The sequence below is a fragment of the Dendrobates tinctorius genome, unplaced genomic scaffold, assembly GCF_039654945.1.
Source record: "Dendrobates tinctorius isolate UK_male_01 unplaced genomic scaffold, ASM3965494v1 ptg000151l, whole genome shotgun sequence".
Lineage (NCBI taxonomy): Eukaryota > Metazoa > Chordata > Amphibia > Anura > Dendrobatidae > Dendrobates > Dendrobates tinctorius.
In genome coordinates this window covers 8046258-8067848 of record NW_027361818.1, presented here as the reverse complement: position 1 = coordinate 8067848, position 21591 = coordinate 8046258, and the positions used below count along the sequence as shown (strand labels likewise).

The 21591-nt window shown below is 47.1% G+C and overlaps 1 protein-coding gene across 3 annotated transcripts; it reads left to right on the top strand.

The window, feature by feature from the left end:
* The first annotated feature begins 4481 nt into the window (after positions 1 to 4481).
* LOC141050209 (uncharacterized) lies at positions 4482 to 21051 on the top strand. 3 transcript variants are annotated; one of them, XM_073547062.1, is made up of 6 exons: positions 4482 to 4893; positions 17559 to 17665; positions 18840 to 19064; positions 19645 to 19772; positions 19995 to 20064; positions 20432 to 21051. In XM_073547062.1, exons 1-6 carry the CDS (start codon positions 4815 to 4817, stop codon positions 20576 to 20578), a joined length of 756 nt encoding a protein of 251 aa, XP_073403163.1. In that variant the 5' UTR covers positions 4482 to 4814; the 3' UTR covers positions 20579 to 21051. The 3 variants fall into 3 exon arrangements, with proteins under 3 accessions (XP_073403163.1, XP_073403162.1, XP_073403161.1); XM_073547061.1 differs by having other exon boundaries at positions 4487 to 4893; positions 18831 to 19064; XM_073547060.1 differs by lacking the exon at positions 4482 to 4893 and having other exon boundaries at positions 17559 to 19064.
* Positions 21052 to 21591: the final 540 nt, after the last annotated feature.

The following is a 21591-nucleotide window of genomic DNA, read 5'->3' as shown; positions in this document are numbered from 1 at the left end:
CCTGCTTCATCTCCATGCTATAGAAGCGATCAGCCTGCAAAAAATGTGTCCCATAGTGGGACAAAGTGTAAAAGTCAGAATAAAGTGAAAAAAAAATGTTTTAACTAATTGTAAAAATATTTTTTTTAAAAAAAAATCAATATTCTATCACTAAATAAATTTGAATGAAAAAAAAATCAAAAGAGTACACATTTGGTATCGCCGCGTCCGTAATGACCCTATAAAACTGTCCTATTTGTTAACCCCTGTAGTGAACACCATAAAATAACAAGGCAAAAAACAATGCTTTATAATCATTCGGTCGAACAAAAAGTGGCGTAATACGCAATCAAAAAGACGGATATAAATAACCATGGTACCGCTGAAAACGTCATCTTGTCCCTCAAAAAACGAGCCGCCACGCAGCGTCATCAGCAAAAAAATAAAGTTATAGCTCGCAGAATAAAGTTATGCAAAAATAATTTTTTCTATAAAATAGTTTTTCTTATAACAGCGCCAAAACATAAAAAGATGACAAATGAGGTATAGCTGTAATCATACTGACTGAAGAATAAAACCGCTTTATCATTTTTACCGCACGCGGAACGGTATAAACGCCCCCCCCAAAAGAAATTCATGAATTGCTGTTTTGTTCATTCTGCCTCAAAAAATTCGGAATAAAAAGTGATCAAAAAATGTCATGTGCCCGCAAAAAATAAGACCTCACATGACTCTGTGGGCCAAAATATGGAAAAATTATAGCTCTCAATATGTGGTGATGCAAAAACTATTTTTTGCAATAAAAAGCGTCTTTTAGCGTATTGTCGGGGTAGCTATTTAGGGAGGGCTAAATTAACCCTTCACGGTTGAGCCAGCGATGTCCAAATTATTCCACAGTGTGTTGCTAGCAACTCAAATGACCACACGGAGACGGGGGTCTCTGTACGGGAGGGTCGAGACAGATCACTAAGCCTCTTTATTTTAGTCACTTCTTTTATAAACTTTTGCTTAATTATGCAAAGTTCTCAACTACCAATAACATCATTTCACTTTATAAGCCAATAATATTGCGAGAAAACCGGAAACTGCATATATGTCTGTATCCAAATAGCATAGAAAGTAATATAATGGCATATTCTTCAGAGTTCTACACCCCCACCTCCCTTATCTTGCACCTGATGGGAACAGTCTGGTTTCATGACAGTTTGAACTTTTACCTAAATTTTGTAATTATCTTAAAGCAACAAAAACAGAGAAACGAAACCTTCAGGAAAAATGGATAAAACGAACCTTCAGCTCTGATTTTAGTATTAACCCTTCACAGTATGACAGCTGCCAAACATAAAAACCCGCTATACGGCCTCTTTCACACGTCCTGATATTTCCAGTACCGGAGATGTCAGTGTCCATGTGTGTAATACTTGCGGCACATGTGTGGCATGTTGTCATGAACTGGGGATTTATTATATCCCACTTTACAGTTCCGTTTTGGAACTTGCAGCTCTCTGGCACCCCCATACCCTCAGGTCAGTCAGGGAACTACACCTAAGATAAGTAGTTGCCAGGAGGGCCGCCTTGCGGAGTACTGGCTATTGGGCACGCTGCAGTGAGGGCAATCTAACTACTCCCAGTCTCAGGCGGGAAATAAACATATAAATCTCTTGTCTGTCGCTGCCAGAGTCTCCTCAAAAGCCCAGAACACTTTGCTGCCACCAGCTCCTAGTTCTTATGATTAATATCGGGTCAGGAGTCAACCCAATCAGTAGCGTTGATTTAGTTCAGAGGACATGGCAATAAGTTATTAGAGCAAGGAAAACAAAACTAGTAAATATTATAGCTTTTACTCCAAAAAGAAATAGGCAGTGTTTACAAAAAGTATATAAAAGATGTTACAAATGAGACAATTACAGTATGTACAGGCAATTACAAAATAAACATGAGCTTACATGTTTCAGTTACTAGCACGCCATGTGGAGATGGTTGGTGGGGGAGGGGAACGTCCCAATTCATCCGGTCACAAGGCACAGCCTCTCATAGCTGGATCCCCGGGCAAAAGACACCGTCCTCATTGAGCATCATAATCTTATACCCACTGTTCATGACCTCACAAAGTGGGCAGAGCTGTGGAATGTACTCCCCTTGTCCAACAGTTACTAGAATTCAACCATCATAACTTGAGCTGCGAGGCTCTTAGAGTGGCGGCAGAACCATCATTTTTCTGAGTATTAAATTGGCGTTCTTTTAAGTCTAACCATGAAGTGGCTGTATAACCTGGTTAAGTAGAAATCCATTTCTCGGATTTTGCTAGTGCCGGAACTTAAAAAACTCACTGGTGGGTGGTTCTACCGATGCACATGCCAAAAACGTATTTGTCCTACATTTAGGCCTAATCTGCATGATCATACCAGTTTAAAGGAACAAAGATCTGAAGCCCATGTGCTACTTTTTACTTTCAGTTTCCCAGCTGTATGCAGGAGGGAGGGGTGAGGGGAATCACACACACATTCCTAAGGGAGGGGGGAAAGAGTGAGAGAGAATTACATGCAGGCAGGTAGAGAAGGAGGGCTGCCACTTGTGCAGGGGGGAACTAGAAGGGGGATCGCTGCTGCAGCATGTGGACTTTACACAAACCTAATGGGGGGATGGGAAGCGTGTGTGTCCCAGTAAATGCAGTGGAAAGTTCTCGAATTGTACTTAGGATATGAGCATATTCATATTATCGTGATGTGTGTGCCGCATCAGTACCACAAGGATGGGTGCCAGGGAAGAAGCGTTACATTCACTTGAATAGGCAAATAGCGCTCCGTTCCTCCCGAGTCTCTCCGCATGGCTAAGTAGCACTGTACAGCCACATATGGGGTATTGCCACATTCAGTAGAAATTGTGGGACAAATTTTGTTGCCATTTTTACCCACTTCTTGTGTGAAAATGTGAAATCTTTTGACTAAAACAAAACTTTGGTGGTAAAAATGTAGTTATTTTGTCCTCACTGCCCAATGGTATAAAATTCTGTGACACACCCATGGTGTCAATATGATCACTGCACCCCTAGAAGAATGATGAATTCATTGAGAGATGTAGTTTGTAATATGGGGTCACTTATGGGGGGTCCTGCTGTTTGGTCACCTCATGGGCTCTCCCAGTGGGTCAGGGTACCTGCAAACCATAACAGTAAAATCTGGCGCTCCTTGCCTTCCAAGCTCTGCCATGCGCCCAAACAGTGGTTTACCCCCACATATGGGGTATGATCGTACTCAGGGCAAATTGCACAACAACTTTTGGGGTCCAATTTCTCCTGTTACCCTTGGGAAAATTAAAAAAAAATTGGATCTGAAGTAATTTTTTTGTGAAAAAAAGTTAAATGTTCATTTTTATTTTTTTTTTAAACATTCCAAAAATTCCTGTGATGCACCTGAAGGGTTAATAAACTTCTTGAATGTGGTGTTGAGCACCTTGAGGGGTGCAGTTTTTAGAATGATTTCACTTTTGGGTGTTTTCTGTCATATTGACCCCTCAAAGTGACTTCAAATGTGATGTCCCTTAAAAAAAATGGTGTAAAAATGAGAACTCGCTGGTCAAATTTCAACCCTTATAACTTCCTAACAAAAAAATTTTTGGTTCCAAAATTGTGCTGATGTAAAGTAAACATGTGGGACGTGTTATTTATTAAGTATTTTGTGTGCCATATCTCTGTGATATGTACAAGAATATAACTACTATAATACTGCCCCCTATGTACAAGAATATAACTACTATAATACTGCCCCCTATGTACAAGAATATAACTACTATAATACTGCCCCCTATGTACAAGAATATAACTACTATAATACTGCCCCTATGTACAAGAATATAACTACTATAATACTGCTCCCTATGTACAAGAATATAACTACTATAATACTGCCCCTATGTACAAGAATATAACTACTATAATACTGCCCCTATGTACAAGAATATAACTACTATAATACTGCTCCTATGTACAAGAATATAACTACTATAATACTGCCCCTATGTTCAAGAATATAACTACTATAATACTGCTCCCTATGTACAAGAATATAACTACTATAATACTGCCCCTATGTACAAGAATATAACTACTATAATACTGCCCCTATGTACAAGAATATAACTACTATAATACTGCCCCCTATGTTCAAGAATATAACTACTATAATACTGCTCCCTATGTACAAGAATATAACTACTATAATACTGCCCCTATGTACAAGAATATAACTACTATAATACTGCCCCTATGTACAAGAATATAACTACTATAATACTGCCCCCTATGTACAAGAATATAACTACTATAATACTGCCCCTATGTACAAGAATATAACTAATATAATACTGCCCCCATGTACAAGAATATAACTACTATAATACTGCTCCCTATGTACAAGAATATAACTACTATAATACTGCCCCTATGTACAAGAATATAACTACTATAATACTGCCCCTATGTACAAGAATATAACTACTATAATACTGCCCCTATGTAGGAATACTATTATGTCTTGTATTTTGCGGTCTCCTCTCTTGCACTGTGTTTGGTGCTGGTGATTCATCTTTCCTGTACATTTCTATGACTTCTTTTTGTCCTCATGTTTTATGTGGATTTCTGGCCGCCTCAGGCGTGGGCCGGCTGTAGAAATGTTTACTGAGCCGCTTCTTCCCCTCCTCATCCTCTTGTGTCTTCTGTTCCTTGGCCTCCTCCTTCCTCTTTCTTTCTAGACTTCTTGTTTCTAGGAAACCCTTAGTAAACAGTTCCTGTATATCCGGCGTCTCTGAGAAGTGGCGCTCCGGCCTTCCCAGATACCATGTCAGATGTGGCTCCGCAGCACTTGTCATCTGCCCCCTCAGTCCGCGCGCCTCGTCCTCCGCAGCACAGGGATGGGGGTAATCTGCTTTCATTTCCACTGTGTTATTCTCTTACTTAGAAATGTGATGACTGTTTCCATGTAAATGATGATAGATGTTTTTCAGTAAATGTGTGAAATGATGTGACCTTTAAACCACAAATACGGCAGATTCTCGTTTTCAGGATGATTTTCTTGAAACAGAGAAATAAAAATGTAAATTTCTACCATTGGACTGTAAAGTTGAAATTGAGCACCAGGTGGCAGTGTTTCTCCTTAAATGAATTGTGGGCTGTTGGTATTTTCTTTCATTCAAAATTTTGCTGCCCCCTCTAATCCCTTATAGATATTTTCATCCTGTGTGTCCTGTTTCATGAACTCCCCCTATGTTTACTCCAGCTCCACCAGCCTAACAGGATAACCTAGTTCTACTGATTTTCCGCCCATCAGCATGGTGAGACATGCTTCCCTTATACAGTTGTGGCACAGGTCATTCGTGATAAGAAACGACAAGTTGTGCACTCAGATGTGTTGGTTTAACATTGGCGTTTTATTCGTCTGGGGTTTTCTTGACTGTGCGAGAAATCCGCTGTTCATCCTCCGCTGATCCTTTTCATCAGAACGATCCTTCACATCTTCTTCTAATCCTTTTATCACAAGAGTTTTTTGCATGCTTCTCTGATCTTTTCATTGGAACAATTCTTTTCATCGTCTTCTGATTCTTTCATATTCTTCCCGTCCTCATCTGATCTTTTTTTTACAATGATTCTTTACATCTTCCTCACCCCTTTCATTAGCATGTTTTACTCCTCTGACCTTTAGATCAGCCCAGTTTTTCCCTTCCTACTCTTTTCATCACAACAATTATTTATTACTATTATTCACATACTCCTCGGACTGTTTAATCAGAATGACTTTCCATATCCTCCTCTGGTCCCTTTTCTCAGAACAATTCTTCACATCTTTCTTTGATCCTTTAGTCAATGGATCTTCTCATTCACTTTTTATCTTCTTAGAATGATTGTCTAAAATCTACTCTGACCCCTTTCATCAGAATGATTTTTAGCACCCTCCTCTGATCTTTCAGTCAGACTGAATCTTCATATCCCCCACCATTCCTTTCATCTGTATCATTCTTAACATCCTATTCTTATCCTTTCATCAGAACATTTTTTCACATCCTCCTCTTACCTATTTATTAGAACGATTTTTCACATCCCCATTTACTTTTTTTTATTTGAATAAATGTTGAAACCCCATTCTCTGATCCCTGTCATCAGAATGATTCTTCCTCTGTTCCCTTTCATCAAACCGATTCTTCACATCCTCCACCGATCCTTTCAGCTGTATGATTTTCACATCCCTCTCTGATGCTTTCATCAGAACAACTTTTTACATCCTTCTCTTATTCTTTTAGTAAAAAGTGTCATCACTTCCACATTTGTTTCTTTTGTCTGATTATTCATATCCTCCCCTGATCCCTTTTAATCAAAACGATTCTTTATATCATCAACCAGTCCTCTCTTCCATATAATTCTTCACATCCTGTTCTTTCATCAGAAAAGTTTTTCCACATCCTCCTCTTATCCTTTTGTTATTCTTAACATCCCCATTTGACTCTCTTCTGATCCCTTTCATTGGAATGATTCTTCACGTCCTCCTCCGATCCCTTGTATCAGACCGATTCTTCACATCATCCACCAGTCCTTTCATCTGCATGATTCTTCACATCATCCTCTGTTGCTTTTCACATTTTTCTCTTCATACTTTTAGTAGAACTTTTCCTCCCATCTTCCTTTGATCCTTTCATATGAACGATTCTTCACATCCTCCACTGATACATTCCTAGACGAATGTCTGTCCATGGTATCCCCTTTCTCACTTTTCGTGATTTACTCTTCACCCCACGACTCAAGTAAACCCCACAAGGTTGAGAGTTGATGAAACCCTGGCCCCGACTAGTATGGCACCGATGACCATGCTTCACTGGAAGTGTCTCCTTAAGCCGATTTGGCACTCTCCGCAAGGATTAACGTTACCCCTTGGACTCCTACTGAGGGATTATGAAGGCAGCGTCTTTAGAACGCTGGGTAACTTACTACTATTGGTCTTTATTACCCAGAGAGAACACAAAGGTGGCTGAATATAACCTACAATATCTTTGGGTGGGGTTCATGGTGGTGGGCTCAGTAATATGCCTCTCCACCTTGGAGTGAAGGGGTTTTCAGGACTTCTTACAGGCCACACACAGGACTTTGGCTATAGAGCCACTGGCCGCATGACGACCCCTCCATGATGGACCGCGGATGTTATTTTCTCTCTTTCCGTGAATCCGTGGCTTCTATAACGAGTCGCTGTGTCTTACCCATCATCAAATCAGCAGCTGGGGAGACATTTTAATGTATTCTGCAGGTTTCATCGGAGTCGACGAGGCGCTGACACCGAGAATTGCGCAGCTAAAAATAATGAGTCCTGCTGATTAGTCCCATTTACAGGCGCGGGCTCACATCCTCCCGTGACTGGGGAGACGGCGCGTGCAACACCACATCTGTCCTGTTCAGATGGAAATCAGCAGTTTCTACAAGGAACAGGCTTCTTCTAAGTGTTACCGCGCTTAAAGGGATATTCCTACCAGAAGGTCACATGGGGGATGGAGTCCAGCTAGTGGCACCCACATACAATAAAAGGTTTCCAAAAAGGCAGAGCTCAGGTTATGTCCAAGGATTGGGACATTCTCTTAAAACATCAGAAGGGTGTAAAGATGAAAAGCATTATCCTATGGGCAAAAATAAATCCATTATAAGACCGTCATGTTTGGTGCTATCGCTCATGGAGGAGACGTTTATGGTGGAAGAAATTTCAACAAGTTATTGATCCAATGATGACCAGCCTGGTGGCACCACAATATCCAGGAAAGACCTCTCCATCCTGGCACCACAATATCCAGGGATGATGTCTCCAGCCTGGCACCACAATATCCAGGAAAGACCTCTACATCCTGGCACCACAATATCCAGGGATGATGTCTCCAGCCTGGCACCACAATATCCAGGGATGACCTCTCCATCCTGGCACCAGAATATCCAGGGATGACCTCTCCATCCTGGCACCACAATATCCAGGAAAGACCTCTCCAGCCTGGCACCACAATATCCAAGGATGACCTCTCCATCCTGGCACCACAATATCCAGGGATGACCTCTCCAGCCTGGCACCACAATATCCAAGGATGACCTCTCCATCCTGGCACCACAATATCCAGGGATGACCTCTCCATCCTGGCACCACAATATCCAGGGATGACCTCTCCATCCTGGCACCACAATATCCAGGGATGACCTCTCCATCCTGGCACCACAATATCCAGGGATGACCTCTCCATCCTGGCACCACAATATCCAGGGATGACCTCTCCATCCTGGCACCACAATATCCAGGGATGATGTCTCCAGCCTGGCACCACAATATCCAGGGATGACCTCTCCATCCTGGCACCACAATATCCAGGGATGACCTCTCCATCCTGGCACCACAATATCCAGGGATGATGTCTCCAGCCTGGCACCAGAATATCCATGGATGACCTATCCAGCCTGGCACCACAATATCCTGGGTTGACCTCTCCAGCCTGGCACCACAATATCCAGGGTTGACCTTACCAGCCTGGCACCACAATATCCAGGGATGACCTCGCTATCCTGGCACAATATCCAGGGATGATGTCTCCAGCCTGGTACCACAATATCCAGGGATGACCTCTCCAGCCTGGCACCACAGTATCCAGGGATAACCTCTCCATCCTGGCACCACAATATCCAGGGATGATGTCTCCAGCCTGGCACCAGAATATCCATGGATGACCTATCCAGCCTGGCACCACAATATCCAGGGTTGACCTCTCCAGCCTGGCACCACAATATCCAGGGATGACCTCTCCATCCTGGCACGACAATATCCAGGGATGATGTCTCCAGCCTGGCACCACAATATCCAGGGATGACCTCTCCAGCCTGGCACCACAATATCCAAGGATGACCTCTCCATCCTGGCACCACAATATCCAGGGATGACCTCTCCAGCCTGGCACCACAATATCCAAGGATGACCTCTCCATCCTGGCACCACAATATCCAGGGATGACCTCTCCATCCTGGCACCACAATATCCAGGGATGACCTCTCCATCCTGGCACCACAATATCCAGGGATAACCTCTCCATCCTGGCACAACAATATCCAGGGATAACCTCTCCATCCTGGCACCACAATATCCAGGGATAACCTCTCCATCCTGGCACCACAATATCCAGGGATGACCTCTCCATCCTGGCACCACAATATCCAGGGATGATGTCTCCAGCCTGGCACCACAATATCCAGGGATGATGTCTCCAGCCTGGCACCACAATATCCAGGGAAGACCTCTCCAGCTTGGCACCACAATATCCAAGGATGACCTCTCCATCCTGGCACCAGAGTATCCAGGGATGACCTCTCCAGCCTGGCACCACAATATCCAGGAAAGACCTCTCCAGCCTGGCACCACAATATCCAGGGATGATGTCTCCAGCCAGGCACCACAATATCCAGGGATGACCTCTCCAGCCTGGCACCACAATATCCAAGGATGACCTCTCCATCCTGGCACCACAATATCCAGGGATGACCTCTCCATCCTGGCACCACAATATCCAAGGATGACCTCTCCATCCTGGCACCACAAAATCCAGGGATATTTCCAACTGGGCACCACAATATCCAGGGATGGCCTCTCCATCCTGGCACCACAGTATCCAGAGATGACCTCTCCATCCTGGCACCACAATATCCAGGGATGACCTCTCCATCCTGGCCCCACAGTATCCAGGGATAACCTCTTCATCCTTGCACCATAATATCCAGGGATGATGTCTCCAGCCTGGCACCACAATATCCAGGGATGACCTCTCCATCCTGGCACCACAATATCCAGGGATGACCTCTCCAGCCTGGCACCACAATATCCAGGGATGACCTCTCCATCCTGGCACAATATCCAGGGATGATGTCTCCAGCCTGGCACAACAATATCCAGGGATAACCTCTCCATCCTGGCACCACAATATCCAGGGATGACCTCTCCATCCTGGCACCACAATATCCAGGGATGATGTCTCCAGCCTGGCACCACAATATCCAGGGATGACCTCTCCATCCTGGCACCACATTATCTAGGGATGATGTCTCCAGCCTGGCACCACAATATCCAGGGAAGACCTCTCCAGCTTGGCACAACAATATCCAAGGATGACCTCTCCATCCTGGCACCAGAATATCCAGGGATGACCTCTCCATCCTGGCACCACAATATCCAGGAAAGACCTCTCCAGCCTGGCACCACAATATCCAGGGATGATGTCTCCAGCCAGGCACCACAATATCCAAGGATGACCTCTCCATCCTGGCACCACAATATCCAGGGATGACCTCTCCATCCTGGCACCACAATATCCAGGGATGACCTCTCCATCCTGGCACCGCAATATCCAGGGATGACCTCTCCATCCTGGCACCACAATATCCAGGGATGATGTCTCCAGCCTGGCACCACAATATCCAGGGATGACCTCTCCATCCTGGCACCACAATATCCAGGGATGACCTCTCCATCCTGGCACCACAGTATCCAGGGATAACCTCTTCATCCTGGCACCATAATATTCAGGGATGATGTCTCCAGCCTGGCACCATAATATCCAGGGATGTCTCCATCCTGGCACCAGAATATCCAGGGATGATGTCTCCAGCCTGGCACCACAATATCCATGGATGACCTCTCCAGCCTGGCACCACAATATCCAGGGTTGACCTCTCCAGCCTGCCACCACAATAACCAGGGATGACCTCTCCAGCCTGGCACCACAATATCCAAGGATGACCTCTCCATCCTGGCACCACAATATCCAGGGATGACCTCTCCATCCTGGCACCACAATATCCAGGGATGACCTCTCCATCCTGGCACCACAATATCCAGGGATGACCTCTCCATCCTGGTACCACAATATCCAGGGATGACCTCTCCATCCTGGCACCACAATATCCAGGGATGATGTCTCCAGCCTGGCACCACAATATCCAGGGATGATGTCTCCAGCCTGGCACCACAATATCCAGGGATGACCTCTCCAGCTTGGCACCACAATATCCAAGGATGACCTCTCCATCCTGGCACCAGAATATCCAGGGATGACCTCTCCATCCTGGCACCACAATATCCAGGAAAGACCTCTCCAGCCTGGCACCACAATATCCAGGGATGATGTCTCCAGCCAGGCACCACAATATCCAGGGATGACCTCTCCAGCCTGGCACCACAATATCCAAGGATGACCTCTCCATCCTGGCACCACAATATCCAGGGATGACCTCTCCATCCTGGCACCACAATATCCAGGGATGACCTCTCCATCCTGGCACCACAGTATCCAGGGATGACCTCTCCATCCTGGCACCACAATATCCAGGGATGACCTCTCCATCCTGGCACCACAATATCCAGGGATGATGTCTTCAGCCTGGCACCACAATATCCAGGGATGACCTCTCCATCCTGGCACCACAATATCCAGGGATGACCTCTCCATCCTGGCACCACAATATCCAGGGATGACCTCTTCATCCTTGCACCATAATATCCAGGGATGACGTCTCCAGCCTGGCACCAGAATATCCATGGATGACCTCTCCAGCCTGGCACCACAATATCCAGGGTTGACCTCTCCATCCTGGCACCACAGTATCCAGGGATGACCTCTCCATCCTGGCACCACAATATCCAGGAATGACCTCTCCATCCTGGCACCACAATATCCAGAGATGACCTCTCCATCCTGGCACCACAATATCCAGGGATGACCTCTCCATCCTGGCACCACAATATCCAGGGATGACCTCTCCATCCTGGCACCACAATATCCAGGGATGACCTCTCCATCCTGGCACCACAATATCCAGAGATGACCTCTCCATCCTGGCACCACAATATCCAGGGATGACCTCTCCATCCTGGCACCACAATATCCAGGGATGATGTCTCCAGCCTGGCACCACACTATCCAGGGATGACCTCTATCTTGGCACCACAATATCTAGGAATTACATCTCCAGCCTGGCACCACAAAATCCAGGGATATTTCCAACTGGGCACCACAATATCCAGGGATGGCCTCTCCATCCTGGCACCACAGTATCCAGGGATGGCCTCTCCATCCTGGCACCACAGTATCCAGGGATAACCTCTCCATCCTGGCACCACATTATCCTGGGATGACCTCTCCATCCTGGCACCACAGTATCCAGTGATGACCTCTCCAGCCTGGCACCACAATGTCCAGGAAAACACGAAAAACAGGCAGAGATGCTTACCTGTATGAACAGGCCTCAATACATCTGCACTAAACAGGAATTGGACTGGCAAGAGTAAGGAACCTTGACGCGGTTTGCCAGCTTAAGTATTATGGCCAGAATTTCAACCAAAACCTTACATATATTTATATGTTTTTATGCACTTTATATTTCTTTCAGGGTGCAGTTGGACCCAAATGGTTCTGTAAACTGTGGCCTCTGTTCACACGGGATGCATTATAGTTGGCACTGGGCATGCCCCTGTATGGTGTTATTAAGAGGCTGTGAACCTGATGCTCTGCATTCCCTGTGTGAACACGGCCACATACAGATTATTTTTTCTGCACTGGTGTACCACACGGCTGTGGCACCCCTGAGGTTCAGTCGCCACAGAGGTACTGCACCTTCTCCTAAGGTGTAGTGCCCCACCACCTAGGTAAGTTGGGAACTCCTTTCCACGCTCCAACACCTGCACCCCACACACAGGATAGTTCAGCACTGATTACATTGCGGCTCATGCTTAGAGGGTAGCAGAGCACCTTTTGTGGGTCCTTGCTTCGTAACACGAGATGTGCTGGGAGGTGGGTGGAGTTGAGATCCATATAAAAGAGTGGGAAGGTTTAGAATTGGGGGTTGAGTCTGACAGAAGGTCGGCGGAGTAGTAGGACACTCCAAGAGGAGTGGGGATCCCTGGAAGAAGGGATAGAGGAAGGAGTGCTGCAGCTGCCTCAGTGATCTGAGCCAGCTGGCACGGGAAAGGAAAGTAAGGAGAAAGACGTAGAACTGCAACCTAAGCTTCCTTCTCTCTCTTATGGATCAGCGCGGAACGAAGAAGTAGGAGAACAGAGAGGAGTTGTGGGTTGGAAGAGGAACCCTGCCTATAGGTTCTCAGCGCAAGGCCAGGGCCCGCTCCCTGAGGTTGTATGGACACTTATGGTTCTGCAGCAGACACCGGTGGAGTAGTTGGCTGTAAATGCACTACTCCCATCCAAGATTTGGGGCACAACAGCAACTGAATTGAGAGCCAGGACTCCGGAGAAGGGAGTCCCCGAGAGAGGCTACAGTTGTCTGCCATACGAGTAGAGTTGTTAGGAACATCTGACAGGAGGAACTTCAGAGTACCACGGTACTGGAGCTCTTCACACTAAAAGGCGTAATCGAGGAGTCGTTCAGGAGAGGTACATGTTGGCGGGGTGTTGGAGAGGAGAATCCTGACTTGCCCAGGAGGTTGATTGAGTCTCTACCCCGGAGGACACGGCATGGAGGCAGGCACCAGTGTGTACCACGAACTGTGAGTAAAGCTTTGGAACTGCAAGCCCTGGTGTCTTCCATTCATTTGTGCGCCAACACCGACAGCACCGCTACATCTGGGTACCAGCACTCCTCACACCGCCTGCGCCCATACACTGCCCTGGGGTTACAGCTTCACCTGTGGGGAGCTATACCATATATGCTGCAACACACCATCAGCCCCAGAGGATCTGCACGCAGCGTTGGCTTAACATCTTGCTTGTCAAACACCACAGGTGGCGTCACGAACGATTCCATTTCATTAACTACATAAACATCTCGCCATTGACTTGGGCGCCCAGGGCCACCGACCGGGTCACCGCTACTGTGACACATTCCCCTGATCCCGGCCTGGTACCGAGTACCCCTCCGCCCTCGGAGGGCGACCCACGGCCAATCCCTGATTGTAGGCTGGCTGTCTCATTTGGCATTTTGCACCTTTGCAGCTGCCATTTTACTTGGGTCCGCTGCACCCTGTTTAGTGCAGATGTATTGAGGCCTGTTCATACAGGTAAGCATCTCTGCCTGTTTTTGGTGTTTTCCTGAGTATTGGAGAATTTTTTCCTCTTTCTGTTGGTTTTCACACCACAGTATCCAGAGATGACGTCTTCATCCTGGCACTGCAATATCTACTGATGTCGAATGTTCTGACTTGAATTTGGCAGCTTTATCAAATTTTTGCACACAGTTCTATTACCCATAAATCTCAAGTACAACAAAGCATTCAATTGCTCTGAAAAAGCGTTTGCACTTTCATGCTCTTTAATGCGAACACAGCCTCAGTAATGTGCATGCACAGTATGACTATGAGTAACCGTTCTTCACTACTGTGCTGTCACACACTATGTGTGATGTTTAGTCAGTTTTTTTATGGTTTCTCTCCCCAACTCTAAGCTGTGACATCCTCTCACTATCCATATTCACTGCGCAATGTCTGTTGCATTCCCTGTCTTGGCTTTTATACTGGCTTTGTCTCGGTTACCTGTGCTAGATTGTGTGCTGGGATAGCCTCAATCCATTATGGGTGAGGCCACGCTTCAGGTCATGTGAGCCTCCAGGTGGCGCTGCTTACAGTGCTCTCCGGCTCCAGGAGTAGCCCTATTTGTATTTTTTTCCCTGGATGCTTTGCCTGTAGCCTCACGTCTCCATAGAGAGCCGATGGATACCGTGCCCCATAGCTCCACTTCTACATCCACCAGGATCGTCTATAGGATTGATTTGCGCGTGTGTAGATCCATAGAGGCGACGTGGCCTAATCTTAACGGGGGATCGGTGGCCGATAATCCACCTAATATATAAAACCCCCCTCACAATATAAACGGGTGGGGACTGACCCCCCAATCAGCAGACGAGAGCGATGGGAAGAAAAATAGAATATTTTCCTCTTATTTAGCAATCCCGGTGATACGCGGGAGATGATTGCCGAGGGGCTGGTTGCCATGGTGACGGCTGCCCTCGTTAGGCCATCGTGCTGGGTTTTTCGGCTACTTGATCAAAACATGTGAAAAAAGAAAAAATCCATCCGAGGAACCAAAATATTAGGAAATCATTACTGATGAGAGAGGAGCAGAAAATCAGTGAATGGACGAATCGAGCGCAGTGTGAACTCCAACCACGTGAGATGTATGATCCTGAAATACTCTGTGCTGCTGAGAGCCTGTTCCCTCCACTAGATCAGCACACTCCTCTCCTGATATACTCTGCTGCTGAGAGCCTGCTCCCTCCACTAGATCAGCACGCTCCTCTCCTGATATACTCTGTGCTGCTGAGAGCCTGCTCCCTCCACTAGATCAGCACGTTCCTCTCCTGAAATACTCTGTGCTGCTGAGAGCCTGCTCCCTCCACTAGATCAGCACGCTCCTCTCCTGAAATACTCTGTGCTGCTGAGAGCCTGCTCCCTCCACTAGATCAGCACGCTCCTCTCCTGATATACTCTGTGCTGCTGAGAGTCTGCTCCCTCCACTAGATCAGCACGCTCCTCTCCTGAAATACTCTGTGCTGCTGAGAGCCTGCTCCCTCCACTAGATCAGCACACTCATCCTGAAATACTCTGTGCTGCTGAGAGCCTGCTCCCTCCACTAGATCAGCACGCTCCTCTCCTGAAATACTCTGTGCTGCTGAGAGCCTGCTCCCTCCACTAGATCAGCACACTCCTCTCCTGAAATACTCTGTGCTGCTGAGAGCCTGCTCCCTCCACTAGATCAGCACGCTCCTCTCCTGATATACTCTGTGCTGCTGAGAGTCTGCTCCCTCCACTAGATCAGCACGCTCCTCTCCTGAAATACTCTGTGCTGCTGAGAGCCTGCTCCCTCCACTAGATCAGCACACTCATCCTGAAATACTCTGTGCTGCTGAGAGCCTGCTTCCTCCACTAGATCAGCATGCTCCTCTCCTCAAATACTCTGTGCTGCTGACAGCCTGCTCCCTCCACTAGATCAGCATGCTCCTCTCCTGATATACTCTGTGCTGCTGAGGTCCTGCTCCCTCCACTAGAGCAGCACGCTCCTCTCCTGAAATACTCAGTGCTGCGAGAGCCTGCTCCCTCCACTAGATCAGCACACTCATCCTGAAATACTCTGTGCTGCTGAGAGCCTGCTCCCTCCACTAGATCAGCACGCTCCTCTCCTGAAATACTCTGTGCTGCTGAGAGCCTGCTCCCTCCACTAGATCAGCACGCTCCTCTCCTGAAATACTCTGTGCTGCTGAGAGCCTGCTCCACTAGATCAGCACGCTCCTCTCCTGAAATACTCTGTGCTGCTGAGATCCTGCTCCCTCCACTAGATCAGCACTCTCCTCTCCTGAAATACTCTGTGCTGCTGAGAGCCTGCTCCCTCCACTAGATCAGCACGCTCCTCTCCTGAAATACTCTGTGCTGCTGAGAGCCTGCTCCCTCCACTAGATCAGCACGCTCCTCTCCTGAAATACTCTGTGCTGCTGAGAGCCTGCTCCCTCCACTAGATCAGCACGCTCCTCTCCTGAAATACTCAGTGCTGTGAGAGCCTGCTCCCTCCACTAGATCAGCACACTCATCCTGAAATACTCTGTGCTGCTGACAGCCTGCTCCCTCCACTAGATCAGCATGCTCCTCTCCTGATATACTCTGTGCTGCTGACAGCCTGCTCCCTCCACTAGATCAGCACGCTCCTCTCCTGAAATACTCTGTGCTGCTGAGAGCCTGCTCCACTAGATCAGCACGCTCCTCTCCTGAAATACTCTGTGCTGCTGAGAGCCTGCTCCCTCCACTAGATCAGCACGCTCCTCTCCTGAAATACTCTGTGCTGCTGAGAGCCTGCTCCCTCCACTAGATCAGCACGCTCCTCTCCTGAAATACTCTATAGAAAAGAAAAAACTTTTTGACAGTTAGAGTGATCAATGAGTGGAACAGGCTGCCACGAGAAGTGGTGAGTTCTCCTTCAATGGAAGTCTTCAAACAGAGGCTGGACAGACATCTGACTGGGATGATTTAGCGAATCCTGCTTTGAGCAGGGGGTTGGACCAGATGGCCCAGGAGGTCCCTTCCAACTCTACGATTCTATGATTCTATGATTCTATACTCTGTGCTGCTGAGATCCTGACTGAGCAAATAATAAAGGTGAAAACATGTTTTCTGGAGCCGCTCATTCACACTGTAAATGAGGAGCCCAGATCCCTGGACACATTGTTTGCCCATGGTTACCGGAGGCAGACACTATCTCACCCAGCTTTCCCAGGATCCTGACAGCTGCATGACAACACCTTATATTCTAGAATCTAGAGGGCACAAACAAGCAGCGCCCCGCCTGTCTACAGGTTGTATTTGGTATTGCAGCTGAGCTGCATTCACTTCAGTACCAGACACAGCGTATAATCAGTCATGGCGCTGTGTCCTGAAGGAGGCAGCAGGATGGCTCTTTGGGGGTGTTCTTTTTGGGTGCACTGCTGCCCATTGCTTCAGCTTAGTGAGGGAATTCTGCAGATACCGTCATCAGAAGGTTTTGTATTCACTTTTTTTTTTTTTTTAAAGTTAATAAACATTTTTCTTTTTGTCCAGAAACCAGATTTGTGCCCCATGCACCCTGTGAGACTTGCGTGAAGTTACACGCCACCATCACCAAGGTAGAGCTGGAAAAGGAAGAGGCGATAAGAGGCCAAAACGAGGTAGGACCCACCAGGTACCATGGCATCAGCGGCCCACCTGGCACGGCGCCCACTGCCAGCTCCACAAAGGGAAGGTTACTTGTCAAGAGACCAAAGTCACCTTTATCCTTTATATGGAAACAATACAGAAAAATGTCTAAAATATCGTAAAGAAATTCAATTCTGCCCCTTTTGTACCCGCTCTATGCTTGCTCTGTGCCCGCTCTATGCTTGCTCTGCCGCTCTGTGCCCACTCTATGCTTGCTTGCTCTGCTTGCCCTGTGCCCGCTCTATGCTTGCTCTGTGCTCGCTCTGTGCCCACTCTATGCTTGCCCTGTGCCCGCTCTATGCTTACTCTGTGCCCGCTGTATGCTTGCTCTATGCTTGCTCTGTGCCTGCTGTATGCTTACTCTGTGCCCGGTGTATGCTTGCTCTGTGTCTGCTTTGTGCTTGCTCTGTGCCCACTCTATGCCCGCTCTGCTCGCTCTGTGCCTGCTCTATGCTTGCTCTGTGATTGCTCTGTGCCCGCTCTTTGCTTGCTCTGTGCCCGCTCTGCTCGCTCTGTGCCCGCTCTATGCTTGCTCTGTGATTGCTCTGTGCCCGCTCTATGCTTGCTCTGTGCTCGCTCTGTGCCCGCTCTATGCTCGCTCTGTGATTGCTCTATGCTTGCTCTGTGATTGCTCTATGCTTGCTCTGTGCCCGCTCTTTGCTTGCTCTGTGCCCGCTCTGTGCCCGCTCTATGCTTGCTCTGTGATTGCTCTGTGACCACTCTGTGCTTGCTCTGTTTGCTCTGTGCCCGCTCTATGCTCGCTCTGTGCCCGCTCTGTGCTTGCTCTGTGCCCGCTCTATGCTTGCTCTATATTTGCTCTGTGCCCGATCTATGCTTGCTCTGTGCCCGATCTATTCTTGCTCTGTGCCCGCTCTGTGCTTGCTCTGTGCCCGCTCTATGCTTGCTCTGTGCCCGCTCTATGCTTGCTCTGTGCCCGCTCTATGCTCGCTCTGTGCCCGCTCTATGCTCGCTCTGTGCTTGCTCTGTGCCCGCTCTGTGCTTGCTCTGTGCCCGCTCTATGCTCGCTCTGTGCCCGCTCTATGCTTGCTCTGTGCTCGCTCTGTGCCCGCTCTATGCTCGCTCTGTGCCCGCTCTATGCTTGCTCTGTGCTTGCTCTATGCTTGCTATGTGCCCCAGTCTTTTCAGAAACGATTGGGTGAGATGGCCTCAAACCGCAAACGTCTGGATGAGGAAAGAATAAAGGTGCTACGTCAAAGGATCCGGAAAGAGCTGGAGGATGAAATGGAGGAACTGCGGCGGAGCTGGAAGTCTGAGTCTACGATGGCTGTGGAAGAAGTGCGTCAAGAGGAGCAGAAACGGGCAGAGACTGAATGGCAAAGGGAGATACGGGCAGTGAAAGAAGCAGCGGAGGTAACATTGTGGGGTTTACATTGTGGGGACTGCAGGGATTGTTCTGAAAAAAATTAGGCTTTTTTTCCCCCTAAAATAGCACCACACTAGTCTACAGGTTGTATGTGGCATTGCAGCTCGGAGCTGTAGAGGGTGACAAAAAATTCTTTGAAGAGCCATTCTTCATAAGAGACCAGCCACTTTATAAGAGACCAGCCGAGACATAAGTGATGAGTGCAGCATGACCACTAATGTCACTGATGAAGGATGGCTACATTGGTAGAAAATTATCCCGCTCTCCGTGCGGACTCTGAAGGACCCAGGGTGCCGCACTGCTCCCAGCCATGTAATACACACAGGAATCAGGATAAATTGTGACATCCCCATTTTTTACTTGTTGACCCTGAGAATTGGCTTAATTCAGTGAAAGGGGAAGCTCGGGGGTGGGACTTCATTATGACTCCACCTCCATGTACACGCCCCTGCTGTACCAATGAATGCATTATATCAGCTATAGATCCTATGAAGTCGTGTAATTCTATATATAATGACGGCTCTGGGGACTACTGTACCCATCATCCTCCTCCCTTGTTGTTCTCAGTTGTATTGCAAGGAGCGAATGAAGGAAGCTGTTTCGGAAGCGATCACGGAGGAGTGGAAACGGTCCGAACTGCAGAGAGAATCACTGAAGAGGCGACATGAGGAGGAGCTGAAGTCTTTTCAGGATAAGTAAGTCCTCCAGACCCACAGCCTCAACCTGAGTGTCGTGGCTGAGATTGCATGGCCAGTTCCATACAGTGGGCCCCACATCACCCCTATTGGGGTGCGGCACGCGGTTTGAATCCAAATGTAGATTAGATTGAGTTGACCAGGGCTGTATGGGACTGGATATATATGGACACTTATGGAGTCTCTTTACCGTATACTGAGAGCGTGTTACATTCCCGGCAGGATTTGCTCCATACAGCAGCAGCTGAAATGCGTCGTCCGGGACAAGGAGGAGTACGCTTGTCAATTTAAGGTATTATTTACATATATACATAAGGCTTACAGCATCAGCTCCGCCTCCACCCAACAAGTCACAGATCTGATCGCCAATAAGTGACTTCTGAACCTGACATGAGAATTACAGTTAGATCTTGTATTACACTTCAGAGCTGCAATCACAATTCTGCTGTTTTGTTAGTGGAAACTGTCAGTGTGGTTGTTGACAGACCCATCCTTAGCATTGGGGAGTGCTGTTAGGTTTTCCTACATTGCATTCCTGCACAACAGAGAAGAAACTGAATGAGCAGGGAATGATGTGAGATTCCAGTTCTGCAGAATTGTGAATACTGCTCTGAAGTATAGTACAGACTGTAACTCGTTCACCTCCTTTTTTTTTGCAGGAGTTACAGCTGAATTACAAGCGGTTTATCGACTTGACAGACTCTGCCCTTCACTCCGATTACCTCCTGCGTTTAATCCGCCTCGGCAAACCTCCAGGTTATGCCCACTGTGCCATCCAGACCGAGATGGATGCCGGTTCTTTATAATGTTTCTGTCCTGTATTTTATCATTTTTTTATATATATTTCTGTATTTGTAGCTTTTAGGCAGAAGATGCCAGAACTCTGTAGTTTACTATGTCACCACTAGAGGACCTCAGCGCTCCACCATCTCCCCTGCCTGATCACATCTTATGCTCCAGTCACATCCAGAGCTGCATTCACAATGCATCTTGTTTTCTACACATGATCCGTAAACAGTGCCAGGAATACAGACTACATTTCCCATATTGCAGCACTCACAGTTCACTATCAGGCAGCACATGAATGTAAGTTTCTGCAGCCTGAGAATTAACAGGATAACAGCAGAATTGTGATTGCAGCTCTGGATGTGACTGAAGGATAAGATATAATATAACATCGTATGTAGATTTTGCCTGTGCAATGCTGCTGAGCTGTGATTTACTGTAATCAGGTCTTGGATGAAACATCCTCATGTAATTATAGCGGAGACAAGTTTAATTACATGACCTGCTCATTATGTTATTAACAAGTGTCAGATACGCTCTCATCCATTATATCCACACGGTACAACGATCTGCATCCGCTACACCCTCCTGTGTGAGCCCAAATGTCTAATTTTTCCATAGCCCTGGTTGTACCTGACTAAAAAACATGGCCTCTATTTTTAGAAACATCGCCACACCTGTCTACAGGTCGTGTCAGGTATTACAACTCCATCTGCAATAGAACACATTGTCAGGTGTGGTGCCATTTCTGTAAGTAGCCTTGTGTTGGCCATCTCCTCCTCCATATCTTCTAGCAATCAGGTGAACAATCTACTTGTTTTTCACCTACCTACAAGTTTGCATAGCTTTCTGTAAAAAAGAACTGTCCCCTTTAAATTTAGATATCTGTTCTAATTCCTGCTATTAAGGAGTCTTAAGGGATGGGAAAACAATGACACTTCCCGTTACAAACAAGTCTAAGGGGCGGGAAAACAGTGACACTTCCTGTTACATACAAGTCTAAGGGGCGGGAAAACAATGACACTTCCTGTTA

Excerpts from the sequence above, each read along its gene's own strand:
- LOC141050209 (XM_073547060.1), top strand. The coding sequence starts at position 18,492 with ATGCTTGCTCTATATTTGCTCTGTGCCCGATCTATGCTTGCTCTGTGC. Across the intron at positions 19,065-19,644 it reads CAGTGAAAGAAGCAGCGGAG|TTGTATTGCAAGGAGCGAAT; the intron begins GTAACATTGTGG and ends TGTTGTTCTCAG. Across the intron at positions 19,773-19,994 it reads CTGAAGTCTTTTCAGGATAA|GATTTGCTCCATACAGCAGC; the intron begins GTAAGTCCTCCA and ends CATTCCCGGCAG.